Source organism: Convolutriloba macropyga, chromosome 13 (assembly GCF_964194025.1).
Source record: "Convolutriloba macropyga chromosome 13, txConMacr16.3, whole genome shotgun sequence".
Lineage (NCBI taxonomy): Eukaryota > Metazoa > Xenacoelomorpha > Acoela > Convolutidae > Convolutriloba > Convolutriloba macropyga.
In genome coordinates, this window is record NC_134480.1 from 7,195,100 (window position 1) to 7,209,288 (window position 14,189).

A 14,189-nucleotide genomic window follows, 5' to 3' on the forward strand; every position below is an offset into this window, starting at 1 on the left:
TCAGTTTTTAACGATTAAAAGTCTCTTTTCTACAATTCGAAAAACAAAATATTGGTAAGTGCTTTTTCTTTCACATATAATTTGCTTTGTTTTTTCACAGAGTATGGTTTGTGACAACAACTTTACTTCCCTGTCTTTAATTTGTATTTCCCATGCTTTGGGTGATCGTTGGAGGCAAACAAACATCCTTTGTCTTGGAAAGATACAATAAATTTGGCCGACAAATTCTTCAAAGCATTCCTTTTGTTTTTCTCCCTTCTTTAGCAGTAATTTTTCCTTGTTAAGATAACCTTTATATCTTTCCTGAAAACACTAAGCAGTAACCCCAAACTTGTAATTACTAATAGGTAATAAATACTTGCGTTTATCATACCAAAATGGCTATTAGAGGATGCATTGTTGGGATTTCGGGGAATTTATTTATTAAATTATCATTGCTTTTGCCAAGCCGTTCCATTTTTTTCCTGGTGTTTCCATACTTAGTTTCTTCCGTTTAATGACCTCTGAGATTGATTCCGACTATTTCTGACAACTTGATCACTTTGCAAACTTAATTGTGTTTTGTTTACATAAGATTTCACACCGACTTCACGTGTGCTTCTTTTGTTTACTTATCAAATATGCTCAAGATCGGCCTCGAAACTTTGCAAATTAATTAGTATTTCAAACGCCAAGTCCCTCTCTCAACTAGGGGTTAAGGACCCGTGATTTTTATCAATTCTACACTCCTCCCTTCTAGACTATTATTCTCCCGAATAATAAAAAAGTCCGTTGTTCACTGAGGACTAACACACCCTCTCCTCTGCACAGAGCGTTTTTCAGTAAAAGAGTGAACCTAAGTTAGTGTGAACCATTTAAATAGAGCTCCAAGTAAATGAAAGTTAGGAAATGCCCAGAGCACCGATTAGTGGTTAGATAATAACTAGAAGATATAAGCATGATCATGTATATGAGTCCCTCAGTCAACCAATCGTTTTGAACACAAAAACTGGCCAAAAAGAAGCTCACCATCAAAATAATCCTGTACAAAAAACCCAACTCTGTCTAATTTTAACCCAATTCCGAACATTGCAATCAAACAGGCCATATTTTTCCAATAGTTTTTTTTTCTTTAGAGCATATGCACTTGAGTATTAACAGCAGACTTATTGATTCCATTATGAGCTTCTAATTTAATGTACGGCATAATAATGTACGGCATTCGTAAGAGCAGCATCGTCAGATCACAATTACTTGCTCTCACATCAGAAAGTTCAATTTTACCAACTTTGTCAACGCTGCTTTCTTCCTCCGATGCTTGAATGGATGACCGCCAAGGCATGGATGTCCAATCTCATTCTTTGACTTTTTCTTTCGCTTGCGCCAGACTCCTCTGGACGACTGATACATCAATTTCATTTTGTTCCACTTCTCTTTCCTACCGATTATTTGTTTTCCAAACAACAGGATGCACAACTCAGGGTACTCCAATTCCAGACTTTTGTGATCGTCACTCCCCCAAAACAAGCTCGGAGAAGAACTACACGACACCTCCCTCCTATATTTCATTGTCTCTTCTTGGCCGGATAAGCCTATCGAAAACTGATTCCAATCAGTTTCAATTGCTTTCATGACTTCAAAATCAGAGGACTGCTCCCGTTCATTATCTTGCTTCGAATAAGAACTCTCGAATTGTACTGGCACTACGTTCTCTCCAGAATCAAACGGAAAACTGTTTTCTCCGTCAATTAGCAATTTCAGCTCCAGATCAATTTCCTTTGAAAGCGACACTGACTTGTCGTCACCAAACTTTCCCTTCTGGATTTGCAACACTTCACAATCTGATTCGCTAGTTGAATATTTTCGGAATAAGATTTCTTCTGGAGTAGAAACACTGCCTTGCCCCAACATCAGTGACTGCTCATTTGCGCTTCTTTCAAACTGATTGCTCTGAGGAGTCCCATCATTGGCAGCATAAGAGAAACTCAGTTTCAACTTTTTCTCATCCGAGTGGAGTAATAGAGCCTCCGAGTTTAATGAACATTTTTTCTTGCGATCTGGCTCTTCCAAATTCATCTGAACTAAACCACAAACCACATCACCCGAGCCATCACCACTTCCATCTTGCTCATTAATGAAGGCGTAAGACTTTACTAATTCTTCAGCAGTTGAATGTTCAAGAACATCACCAAAAACTGATTCATCAGCCACTGCAATTTCTGCATCGAAGCTCCGATTCTCCAACACTTTGAAATTTTCAGGCGCTAGCTGCTGACGCAAAGTTTCAAAAACAAGTTCATCTTCCTGTATAGTATCACCGCTGCCTCCAACAGTTGCGTTTCTTTTTGAGTCCTCGTTTTCAAATTTGTCTTTTTCATCAACTTCGTTTTCTCTACAATTCTCGGAGAAAAAATTTCCGCCTGATTTCGCGGCTGTAGCCGATTTTTCTTCTTTGCTTTCTTCTAGAAATCCATCCGAGTTTGCTTTTGCAGCCTTGCTACCACAACTTTGGGTGGCTTTGCGATCGGCACCGTCTGTTGGGAAAGATACAAAACTCCCTTGTAATTTCTCATAGTTATCTTCAGACGTTCGGGTCACACTAATGTGGTCAAAGTGCTGCGACCCAGTACTGACTATACCCTGGCGTGAACTATTAGCAATTAAATTTCCACTAAAAATATTTTCTGCTGCTGTGGCCAATTCACCTTTTTGAGCAACACTAAAATGCGGCATAGCTGTTTCTCCAACATCTATCCATTTACCAAAGTACGGCATGCAAGGACCGGACGTGATGTATTCAGAGGCTATCAACCCTTTAGAGCACTGTTTTCCAACTGTCAATCCATTTTTGGTAGTCAACTCAAGCGATTTAGAGTTAATATGCCGCTCACAAATGTTTTGAAAGACCACATCGTCGTCCATGCATTCAAATTTGTTTTCATCGTCGCTATCGAAGAAGCTGTCGTCATCGCTAAAATCGTCTTCACTTAAATTTGCATCGTCCTCCACCTCACTGTCATTAATTTCCTCGAGTGCTTCGCTTCTCATTTCTACAATTTTCATGTTTTTACCAATGTCCCACCGCGCAATACGTCGATCCATCATTTCCTTGAACCGTTCATCTTCAGATTTAGTCCTTGTCGTAATCTGCTCCTCCGTTTCTCCGTCAGAAACAAAATTTCGACTGCCACCAATGACGTTTGAATCAGCAACAGTCTCCACACCGGACGAATTGTCAGTCAACTCTGTAGTCCTGCCTTGATTTCCGACTCTGACAATCGGCTTCTCGTCAAGCACTGCTTTTACTCCGAAACCTACAGCTTTTATGGCAGACCAACGTTTAGTTGAAGAAATCTTTGCTGTCTTTTCGTACATCACTGATTTGACAATAATATCGGTTTTAACTTGAACGTCTTTCATTTTGTCTGATTTTGGAGTCCGCTCTTGGAGCGGTAACTCCTCTCTGTCAACAACGTCACTTGGAAAAACTGGTCTGTCAATTTCATACTTTAAAGCTGCTTTCTCGTATTCCTCTTTCTCTATCAAGTATCTCTCAAACGCGTCCTCATAAAATTGTGGGTTATTGGACAATCTCAGATCAAAGAAGTACAAAGTTTCTTGAAGAGTCCAGGCACGATTTCTTTGATCGGTTTTCCAAAATGCACGCGGCAAATAATTTAAAGCATCAAGAGCCCAACCACACAACTTGTCTGGTAGAAACCTCTTCACCTCTTCTTCTGACCACATGAAAACTTCACAAGCATCTAAATAATACTCATGCCAGTCCTCCCAAACTTCATATCCAGGCGAAGGAAACTGTTTTATTAATCCGAAACCTGACATTGTTATCCGAAATGCTTCACTCTGAATGTTCCTCTGAGGCTTCAATTTCTGCTGCTATTCTATTCGGCTCTTCTTCTCGTCTCTGTCTGAGTAAGCTCCTCAATCTATCTGCTCGGGTGCTTCCACCACTACGCTGAGTTAGGATCCTCGTCCCGAGAAAAATCACTGACTGTCTTCCAAAATTACCCTCTCCTGGAAATATCTGTCTCTCTTGCTCAAATTCTCTCGATCTCCTCCGTTCCACAAAACTTGTAATCTCGTTCTGACTATCGTTAACGTGTTCCTCGACTTGCTCTGCGTCGGAAGACGCCAGCTTTGAGCACTTGTTGCAAGTCTATCAGAACTCTCTCTTCACACTCGTATTCAAATCTTCTGAAAAACTGACTTTCTAACAAGAGAGCCCACCCAGGAGCGCCACTGTAGAATTTTGTATTTTTGTCGTTAGAAGGCTTCTAGCTGGGGACTGGCTAGCGCCCAAAACTCTATCAAAATTCCGAAAGATTTGTTTGGTAGTTCCTCTTGTTGTAAGGAGTGTACTGTGTTGTCCCCAAAAATTGTTGCTCTTTCGGCTGCTTGAAAACTTCCCTCTAGATAATTGAATTAATAATCAAAATATGTAATACCAGCAACAAGTAATGTTATAGCCAGAGACAGTTAATTGAGTAAGTTCAACAATCAAAAGGATTTTTTCTATCAAAACTAATTAATGATCCACACTAAATCAAACCAATTCAATCAATCTCTCCGCAAGTATCCACAAATCCGTCACTCTACTTCTTTTCACCGATAACTGAAATAAGTTCTGCCTCCCAGTAGCTATGTTACTGGCCAGAAACTTATAATCTTCGCAATCAACAATTTTGAAAAACGTTGCAGTTTCACTCACTGCAACTGCCAAACTATGTTCTTTCGCAAATAACTCACTAAACAACTACAATTTTCTCCCTCTGATAATCAACTGCTCCACTTGAGCTTTCTCCCTGACGCTTTTACTGACGAACTGCTGTTTCTCAGCCTCGTCAGTCTTTCTCTCAGGCTCGCTCTCTCGCGTCTGATGGTTTTTCTTGTTCTTAAGGGTACTCAACCTTATCAGTTTTTATCAGTAAAACGTAACGTGTCGTTCCTTTTCGAACATTTTGACCTAACGTATAAGCGTATTAGTGGTTGTAGGATTTTCTCTATGCGCTGTAGTTTATCTAAAGTAAATGTTTGCCTAAAATGACCGGAAATTTGCGAACAACTCGCTTTGATAAGTTCAAGATGCAACAAAACTTATAATTCATGTTCAACAGTTCTTATACAAGTACATACACTCTGTTTTATCCCTTTTCATGTTGCTAAATCTTGCCTGATTTAACCCAAGAATACGTTTGCTCCCCTGTGGTTCTGAGAATATTGTGTTTTAATGATCTGTCAATCATTTAAAAATCAGGGAAAACATAGTTCTTTCTGCCTTTTTCTTTGTTTAGTTTAAAGGCCAAAAGAGCGGTTTCGGGTACCGGAAAAAGCCCGTTGTTTTTCTCAATGTGTAGGGAATTGCCCTGGGAGTGATCCGTTAAAATTTCATGGTGATCAGACTTGAGGAAGTAGGGTTTTCAGGACTTGCGGGGGGGTCGCAAAAATATGGACGCTTGGTTTTGCAACTTTTGAGTTTCTCTCTATCAGAAATTCCTTCAAACAGCCCTTGTGCTTTTTTGGACTTATCAATCTATTCTCTAGAACACTTCAGGACAATAATTAGTCCCATCTCGTTCATTGAACTCACTTCATAACTCTCTTTTTCCACCAAAAATTCTCTTTTGCAAATGTTTAGACCTTTTGAACCTCTAATACTTTAGCTACCGCTCTTTCCTGACAACAATGATTTGCTCCACTGTGTAATTACCAAAACTATAGTAGTGTAACTTTTTCCGGGCTCTGATTATAACTAGACACTTTGATTTAACCGTAAATCCCCTGATGAATTCAACCTGACTGACAAAACTTGAATATAAGAACTGAAATCAATAAATGCGTTAGTTCCCAAGATCTCTTCCAATTTTCTCCTACAAATACAAAACACTACTGAAATGATACTCTCACTAATTCTTCTAAAATGGGGTTACCGGGCTTGGATTCAAAACAGTATTGCAATAAAAAGCTAACACTTTTTCAAATCGTTTTATTTTCCTTTTCATTTCTTCATGCGTGTCCCTTCAACCATCTTTTTATTTTACTTAATTTTAATATGGATTCAAGTCCATTTGATTTTTGTGCACAAAAGCCGAACACTTGCTGAATTACACCATAAAAGTATCAGTTTTTAACGATTAAAAGTCTCTTTTCTACAATTCGAAAAACAAAATATTGGTAAGTGCTTTTTCTTTCACATATAATTTGCTTTGTTTTTTCACAGAGTATGATTTGTGACAACAACTTTACTTCCTTGTCTTTAATTTGTATTTCCGATGCTTTGGGTGATCGTTGGAGGCAAACAAACATCCTTTGTCTTGGAAAGATACAATAAATTTGGCCGACAAATTCTTCAAAGCATTCCTTTTGTTTTTCTCCCTTCTTTAGCAGTAATTTTTCCTTGTTAAGATAACCTTTATATCTTTCCTGAAAACACTAAGCAGTAACCCCAAACTTGTAATTACTAATAGGTAATAAATACTTGCGTTTATCATACCAAAATGGCTATTAGAGGATGCATTGTTGGGATTTCGGGGAATTTATTTATTAAATTATCATTGCTTTTGCCAAGCCGTTCCATTTTTTTCCTGGTGTTTCCATACTTAGTTTCTTCCGTTTAATGACCTCTGAGATTGATTCCGACTATTTCTGACAACTTGATCACTTTGCAAACTTAATTGTGTTTTGTTTACATAAGATTTCACACCGACTTCACGTGTGCTTCTTTTGTTTACTTATCAAATATGCTCAAGATCGGCCTCGAAACTTTGCAAATTAATTAGTATTTCAAACGCCAAGTCCCTCTCTCAACTAGGGGTTAAGGACCCGTGATTTTTATCAATTCTACAGAGTAAGTGGAGGTATTTGGAGTTGTAAATTGATGAGACGGCTGCATGCAGTAGTAATTGAATAGGCTTTAAAATGATCATAAAAAGAAGTATTAAAATTTGCGGAAAAGATATTCAATTTAATCAAATTCTCTCTGGAAACAGTTTTGTGACGCTAGCACTTTTTTAATATTTATCATTAAGAAAAGAGTCGAAGTTCGCAGTTATTCTAATTCTAATTTCTTGCAGTACAAAATATCATGCTACAGAACAAAATATCATTTCATCCACAATTTCTTTTGGAAAAGAACTAAAAAGAATTACTTAAAACAATGACAACTCTGAAAAGATTGTTAGAATAAAAAACCCGTCAGGAACAAAGTTTTTGGTTTGATAATCATATGTCAACAAACAAAATTATAAGCGTGTTTGCTTTTGATGGTTTTCAGAGCCTAAATAAGAGGTGATACAATTAATACATACAGCTAAAGGGTGTAAAAATTAAGTCTTGAGGATAAATATATTTGACCAAGGGTATAGTTTGGAGCAAAGGTTTTTGTTCTTTACAAAAACAGTAAGCAAATTTAAGCAAAAAGTGCAGTTGCTTTAACGTTTTTTTTTTATTGATTGAATGCATCGTACGAATTATATAGTGAGAAACGGTCACAGAAAAGTGTATTACCGTCGACTTCAAAATAATAAACGTCAATCTCCTTATCAAGCTGCTCGAACGGAATATCTAAAAATTAAAACTTCTCGAAATGTCATAATTTTATTAAATTATTTCAAAATGTTCTGATGACTGGCAATAATATAAATAATATAATAATAAAAATATCTGCAACAGTATAATAAAAAGTTTTAAACCAGTAATTGTTCATTGAATAATTTCACAGACAAATTTTTTCGACACCTTGAATCGGGACGTTGCTGCAGCTTCGTAACCTAAAACCAATACAAATTTGTTCAGAAGTTCTACGAGAGAACTTCAAAATTATTCAAAAATTGTTAATTAGGGACCTTGACAATTTTTGTTGTACAAAAGACCGTCGTATATGTAAGCACAATCATAGCCCTGTTTTTGGACAGGTTGACCAGTTGCCCACCATTTTTTGTAAATATTCGCCTGGCCTCCGTTCGAATTAACCCACGTGACCCCGTCGCTCTGTTTGTTGAGGCCTATCCAACACGCGCAGCATGTTTCTTCGTAGCGACTTTTAGGGCAGGTTGCGTTTAGATCTGCGAAAGTTGCTAAGTCGGAGGCATCGGGGTACGCGAGAAAACTGTCCACACTCTTGCAAATAATGTCAGCTGCGAAAACGAGATGCAACAGTTATTATTTCTATTGTCATTTCAAAACTCAAAACTCTCTTTTTTTAATGTCAGCCCCCCCTTGTTTTTAAATTTGACGTATCTTAATTCAAGCAAATCATTTAAATTACTTAGCAAATTTAGGTTCTGTTTCACTGCAGCTCCGTGGGTCATGATGTAACTGAGTAACTGTTACGCCCACAGGCGCACGCGCAACTTTTTAGCATAGTAAAAAGCTATAACACAAAATGTGGGTTGGGGCATAAAAACACTTGGGGGCGGGGGGGGGGAGGCAGAATAGATCCCAAGTTAGAAACGCAAAAAACACAAGAGCATTTATGTGTGGCGTGAGATTAGCTACAAAATAAAGGAAGGATATAGAAAAAAATTTTGAAAGAAAATTTCTTTAATGACTTCAAATTTATGGAATTCATTTCATTTATTCCCGAAAATGGGACTATAATTGTAACTTTACTGTTGCACTGACTTTAACTAAGCTAGAAAATAAACTCAGCAAGAAAACTAGAAAAAAGGACTTAAATGTTAAAAACAAAAATAAAGAAAAGGGGGGCGGAAAAATTTATCCGAGGCTCGACCAAATCGATAACCATAGTTTATATACATCTCGTTCTGAATTTTGTATGGATCAATTTATTAACCAAAATTCCAATTGACGATGTTATCAAATGATGCGGTGGCGTATTCTCTCTTGTGTTCATTGTGGTCGTTGTAGTCCGAAAATGAAGTGAAGTTTAGATCGAATGCTGACGTCATACCTTGGCTACTTTCTTCAATTATCAGTTTCAATTTGTCAATTTCAGCCAAAAGCTTTTCGGTTTTATTGTGAAAGATCGGGACTAAAATAAAAAACTTATTGTATACAAATTAAAAAATTATATATATACCTATATATATATATATATATATATATGTATGTATATATATACATATATATATATATATATATATATATATATATATATATATATATATATAACTATATATATATATATATATATATATATATATATATATATATATATATATATATAATATAAAATAATAGTATAATAATATAATATAATATAATATAAGTCGTCAACCAACAAGAGTTCCCTTATCCTTCAGTCGGCTGGTGCAGTCGGTTTTGGTCATCGCTTTACGAGGCCCAACAAAAATGCTTATGGAACCGGAGCCTAGATTGTGGGTACTAAATCTAAAGCAAACACTTTTATTGGGCGATAAAATTCATTCACCGGCCTAGCTGATCGCAGAAAAGCTACTCCGATTAAATTTGTCACCCAGTGAGGGGCGAGTATTTCAACTTATTTTTGTCTCACCCAAATAGCGGGAAGTTGAATGTTGAACTTAGGTTTGCAACAAATTTCTCAAAAAAATGAAAGAGAAACAGCAACAGGGGAGGAGCTAAAAAAAGAACATAAGATTATAAATCGAATCGAGATTTTCGATCAATTATGAACTGTAAACAGGCAGATTCAACTATGAATAAAAAACAACAAGTCCGTGAACTTAATTTCATTGGTTATATAACAACATATACAACAACCGTAATGGGAACAAGCAGCATCTGTTTACGGATGATTACAATAAATAAACCCGGAGAAAAACTAGCAATTTTAAAATCAATTAAAAAGGTTGTCTGATTATTTGATTCATTGTGTTCTGATCGTGTGAGTAACCATAAAAAAGTTAGCTATAATTAACCCCCCAGTATTCAAAATTGCAAAGATGTTGACGAAAACTGCCGTAAAAAAAGTAAGCCACCGTCGTCAAATTTTGCTAACTTTAACTTACCTATTTTCTAACCAAATTGCTTTTAGCGTTGTACATCACTGGTGGAAAGTGTTATCAATTGGGTGAGATATTTTTTTTTTGAGAAGGCCGAAATTATTGCAAAAAATTGCCATAATTTTTTATTACAACATACCAAGAACAGTCTGTGAAAACTCGTTTCTATGAGCAATTAGAATTATACTGATGAAAGAACTGCCGATCACCTCAAAATCTGCAGAGAGACGATAAATAGTGCCGAAAAGTTCCCTCAAAAGTGCAAAATTTCTTAGGCAGAATTAACTAATTTGCTAGAAAGAAATCTTTGTCACATTCACTTTCAACATAGCCAATGAAATATTTCGACTTCTTATCGTGTTTTCAGATTCAATAAGATAAAAACTTTAAAAACTTTCAAATTTTGACTGGCCACTGGCTGCAAAAAAAAGTTGTTCTCTGAGCAGTTTCATTCTATTTTTTTATTATCTTCATGTGTTCAAATTTTTAGCAACTTCTGGACTAAATTGAGCCAAAAACACAAAAAATCAAAAGAGCTATTTTGTTAAAATAGATACAATAAATGCAGAAAGTGTTCTGAAGACCTAAATACACTACACAAAAATACGTCGGCTGAGCTCTGGGCCGGTACTTTTTTCAGATCTGTACACCTGTTACCTCAGCGCTCGATCTCAGAAAATTGGGTCGTCCTATCAACACTAAAATGTAACAAGGAGGCTCGTTAATGTGCGTTCGCACATGATGTTCCGACCCGACCTCATGTACATTTTTGGCTTAACTGTTTTTTGACTTACCTTTTTGACAAAGAGATAATCAAAAATAGATGTTTGAGTTTAAAAAAAATCGTTATACAACCAAAAAATAATTGAAAGAAATAATGCCATGCCTCATTGCAGTGAGATTTGCCATTCAAAAGACTACAAAAAATAACAACACCAACAACAAAAAAAGCAAATAATTCACAATATCAATATCAATATCAATAATCAAAATCTCAATATCTTAATTTAAATGCAGCAAGTAACAACGTCAAATTACAGTCAGTCAAAACCCTAACTACAAAACTTTGTTTTTTCCTATCTACACATCAAATGGGATTTTTCCCATATGAGACAAGGTAACAAGTCGATAAAAAGATGAAATATTGAGGCGAAATTCAAAAATCAATCAACATTTTTTTAAACAAATAATTTCAAAAGTCTGAAAAATAATAAGCTTTTAACGAAAAAAATCCTCGCGAAATCCACCAAAAAGCCACAATAAAGCCAATAGGACCTCTCTCTGGTTAGAGTAAGCCAAAGAAATGGACTTAGGATGCAGAAAAACTCAAAAAATTGAGACCAACAGATTACACTATTACGAAAACACAAATTGGTGAAGCCATTAAAATCATTAGCTATTATCTGAATTTTATGTATTTTATTTCATTTTATATTAGCATTTACATATTTACATTTATATTTATATTTACATTTAATTCAACTGAAATTATACTGAATGAATAAATAAGTTCAATTGGAAATGTTTGGTATCTGTTATTACGCGATTGTGCTAAAAACGAGAAAAAGAAACAATAATACACCACTCACATAACTTTTTATAAAAACGCATAATACCCAACAAACAAAAAATCAGTTACCTCATATTATCAGAAAGCATGTTAATTCTCAAAACACAAGTAATTGTATGGGACCTCTCAATGATCAGAATACGATATAAGTTATGAAATGAACAACAAAAACTGAAAAAATGAAAAATCATCAAAAATCTTAAAAACTTATAATATCATAATCTTTAAGACTACTCGCAATAAACTGACTGCTTCGGGCAATGCCATTCAATTCTCAGTTAGAAGCTTATCGGACGGTCTGCGTTCCACGGCTATAAACTGACTGCTTCGGGCAATGCCATTCAATTCTCAGTTAGAAGCTTATCGGACGGTCTGCGTTCCACGGCTACCTAAAGAATTAAAAAAAGCAAATGTAGCAAAATAAGAAAAAAAATTGAGCGATAAAGGTGTCAAAGCCATTCAAAAAAAACTTTTCAGTTAAAAAATTTTTACTTTCAATTTATTTTTAAACAGCAATCCAAGTCTTCAGCTTAACAATTAGACTCCAATAAATCAACAAAAGTGAAGAAACACATTAAAACCATGAAGTTTTTAGAAAACCCGTAGTATCAACGCAATTAAAATCAACAGCTTTCAACGGAAGCTAATAAATACGCTAAGTTATGCCCTTATGAGACAAAAAGGATGTCTGTCAATCATAGGTTATCAATAGGACATTACAATAAGTCATTGGCCATCGACGCAAGAAAAATTACAGGCAAAATCCAAAGATTAAGAAGAAAAGTGCTATAAGAAAGTGTCGAACCCATTTAAACCATAAGTTTTTTTCTGAAAACTTAATGTATATTCCACTGAACGTCTGTGATCTCAGATTCGATGCAACTATCATTAATAGGATAATTTGTTAAGATTCCATAGGGAACCAAAAATACAAAAAAATATCCAAAAATTTTTTTAAAAAAGTTATGAAAACTCGTGCATCGAAGTTATAACACCAATAGTTAGAACATAAAACCTCTAACTAGGTTAACTTTGGTTGAAGTAGAAAAAACGAGAGTCCAGTCATAACTGAGACTGACTTACAGTTCACAAAAGACGTCAATGAATTTAAGATCGGTTAATTTTCAAAAAAAAAAACTTTACAAAAAAATTATTTTCAAAGTTTTAACAGCCATTAAAATCAATAGCTTTCAACGGAAGTCAGTAAATACGCTCAAATGAAGCGTATGCTTCAATTGAATGAAAAGAATGTTTGTCATAAATAGGTAATCAATAAGACATCACTATAAGTCTTATGACTATGGAAACAACAAAAAATGCATTCAGAAACCAAAAGTCCAGAAAAGCAGGAGAAGAAAGTGTCGAAGCCATTTAAACTATTAGTTTTTCTCTGAAAACTTTTTCCATGATCCACTATACGTCTTCTCCAAGCCAATGCAAGTCATCAATCTCAGGATAAGGTGATAAGATTTCAAGAGGAGCCAATAATAAGAAAATATACAAAAAAAAATTTTGAAATCTTGTGGCATTGAATTCATATAACGAATGGTTAGAAGATAAAACTGGTAAAAAGATTAATTTTGGTTGCAGTAGGAAAAAAGGGGTTCCTTACAGAAATGAGACTGACTTACATTTCACGAAAATAAGTTTATGATTGTTTAATGTTAAATGATTTTCTCGAAAAATCATTTCTAAAGTCTTAACAGCCATTAGCTGCCCTTGAAAGCTCTAGAAAGGTTCACTTAATGCTCATTACAAAACCTATTGCACTTTTAGTCAACGATACTATGCCATAGGACTCCAAAAATTAGTAAAACCTCAAAAAGAAAATCAAAATTTTAATTAAAATTACGAAAACTCAGAGTCGAAGCCTAAAAAAAAACACAATCGATTCGTTGAAGACAAACATTTTGTTCATTGGGCTTCACTTGACCGTAAATCAGCTTTTTCACTAGCGGAAACTAGATATGAAAAGTGACTAGTCACCAGGTGACCCAAGAAAACAAAAAAAATGAAAAGTGTCAAAAAAAAAGAGCTTTTAAATAGAATTCGCAAAATTTTGATGATAAACTTCCTTATGACACCAGAACCGTGCCCCGTGACAACATGTCCCGTGTTCACACAAGAATTCAATCCTCGATATCTCCTCGAAAAAAAAAACAAAATTCAGAAAAAAATTTCGTTTCGAACTCTACCCTTGACGAGCTTTATAGTGATACCACTCACATCTCTCTACGATAAATCGATCGACCAAAATTGTCTGAACAAAAAAAAAATCCATTTGAGTATATAGTTCCTCCCCCAACAAGTGGGGTCGGAACAACCAGCAGCGATTTCATCTGAATAAAAACGTCTTCGACTACAAGTGAAATTGATCAGAATCGAGACGCAAAAATTTCTGATAGAAAAAATAGGTTTTCAACACAGCACCATCGCACTGAAATTTCATCGATGGTGTGGTCGAACACATGAAAGTCTGGTCAAAAGCCACTTAGAATGCATAAAATATAAATCTGTTTCGATCCAAAATAGTGTGATTGAAGTTCAGTAATCACGCGCAAGTAAGCAAAATCACAAACTTTTTAGTTATAACATGAACCACAAACTGTAGCAAAAACATGGTCATTTAAAGCACAATTTTTTGCTCTAATCATCTACTAATTCGAGCGTATGAGGTC

The 14,189-nt window shown here is 35.4% G+C and overlaps 1 protein-coding gene across 1 annotated transcript in view; it reads right to left on the reverse strand.

Moving 5' to 3' along the window:
* Positions 1 to 7,583: 7,583 nt before the first annotated feature.
* The window catches only part of LOC142351509 (uncharacterized), a 151,521-nt gene continuing 144,915 nt past the window's right edge, over positions 7,584 to 14,189 (reverse strand). Inside the window, exons 4-6 of the mRNA XM_075403567.1 lie at positions 8,792 to 8,989; positions 7,842 to 8,132; positions 7,584 to 7,766 (exon numbers count right to left, since the gene is read on the reverse strand). Coding sequence (XP_075259682.1) covers positions 7,699 to 7,766; positions 7,842 to 8,132; positions 8,792 to 8,989 — 557 coding nt within the window. The 3' untranslated portion in view covers positions 7,584 to 7,698. The remainder of the gene's footprint in view (positions 7,767 to 7,841; positions 8,133 to 8,791; positions 8,990 to 14,189) is intronic.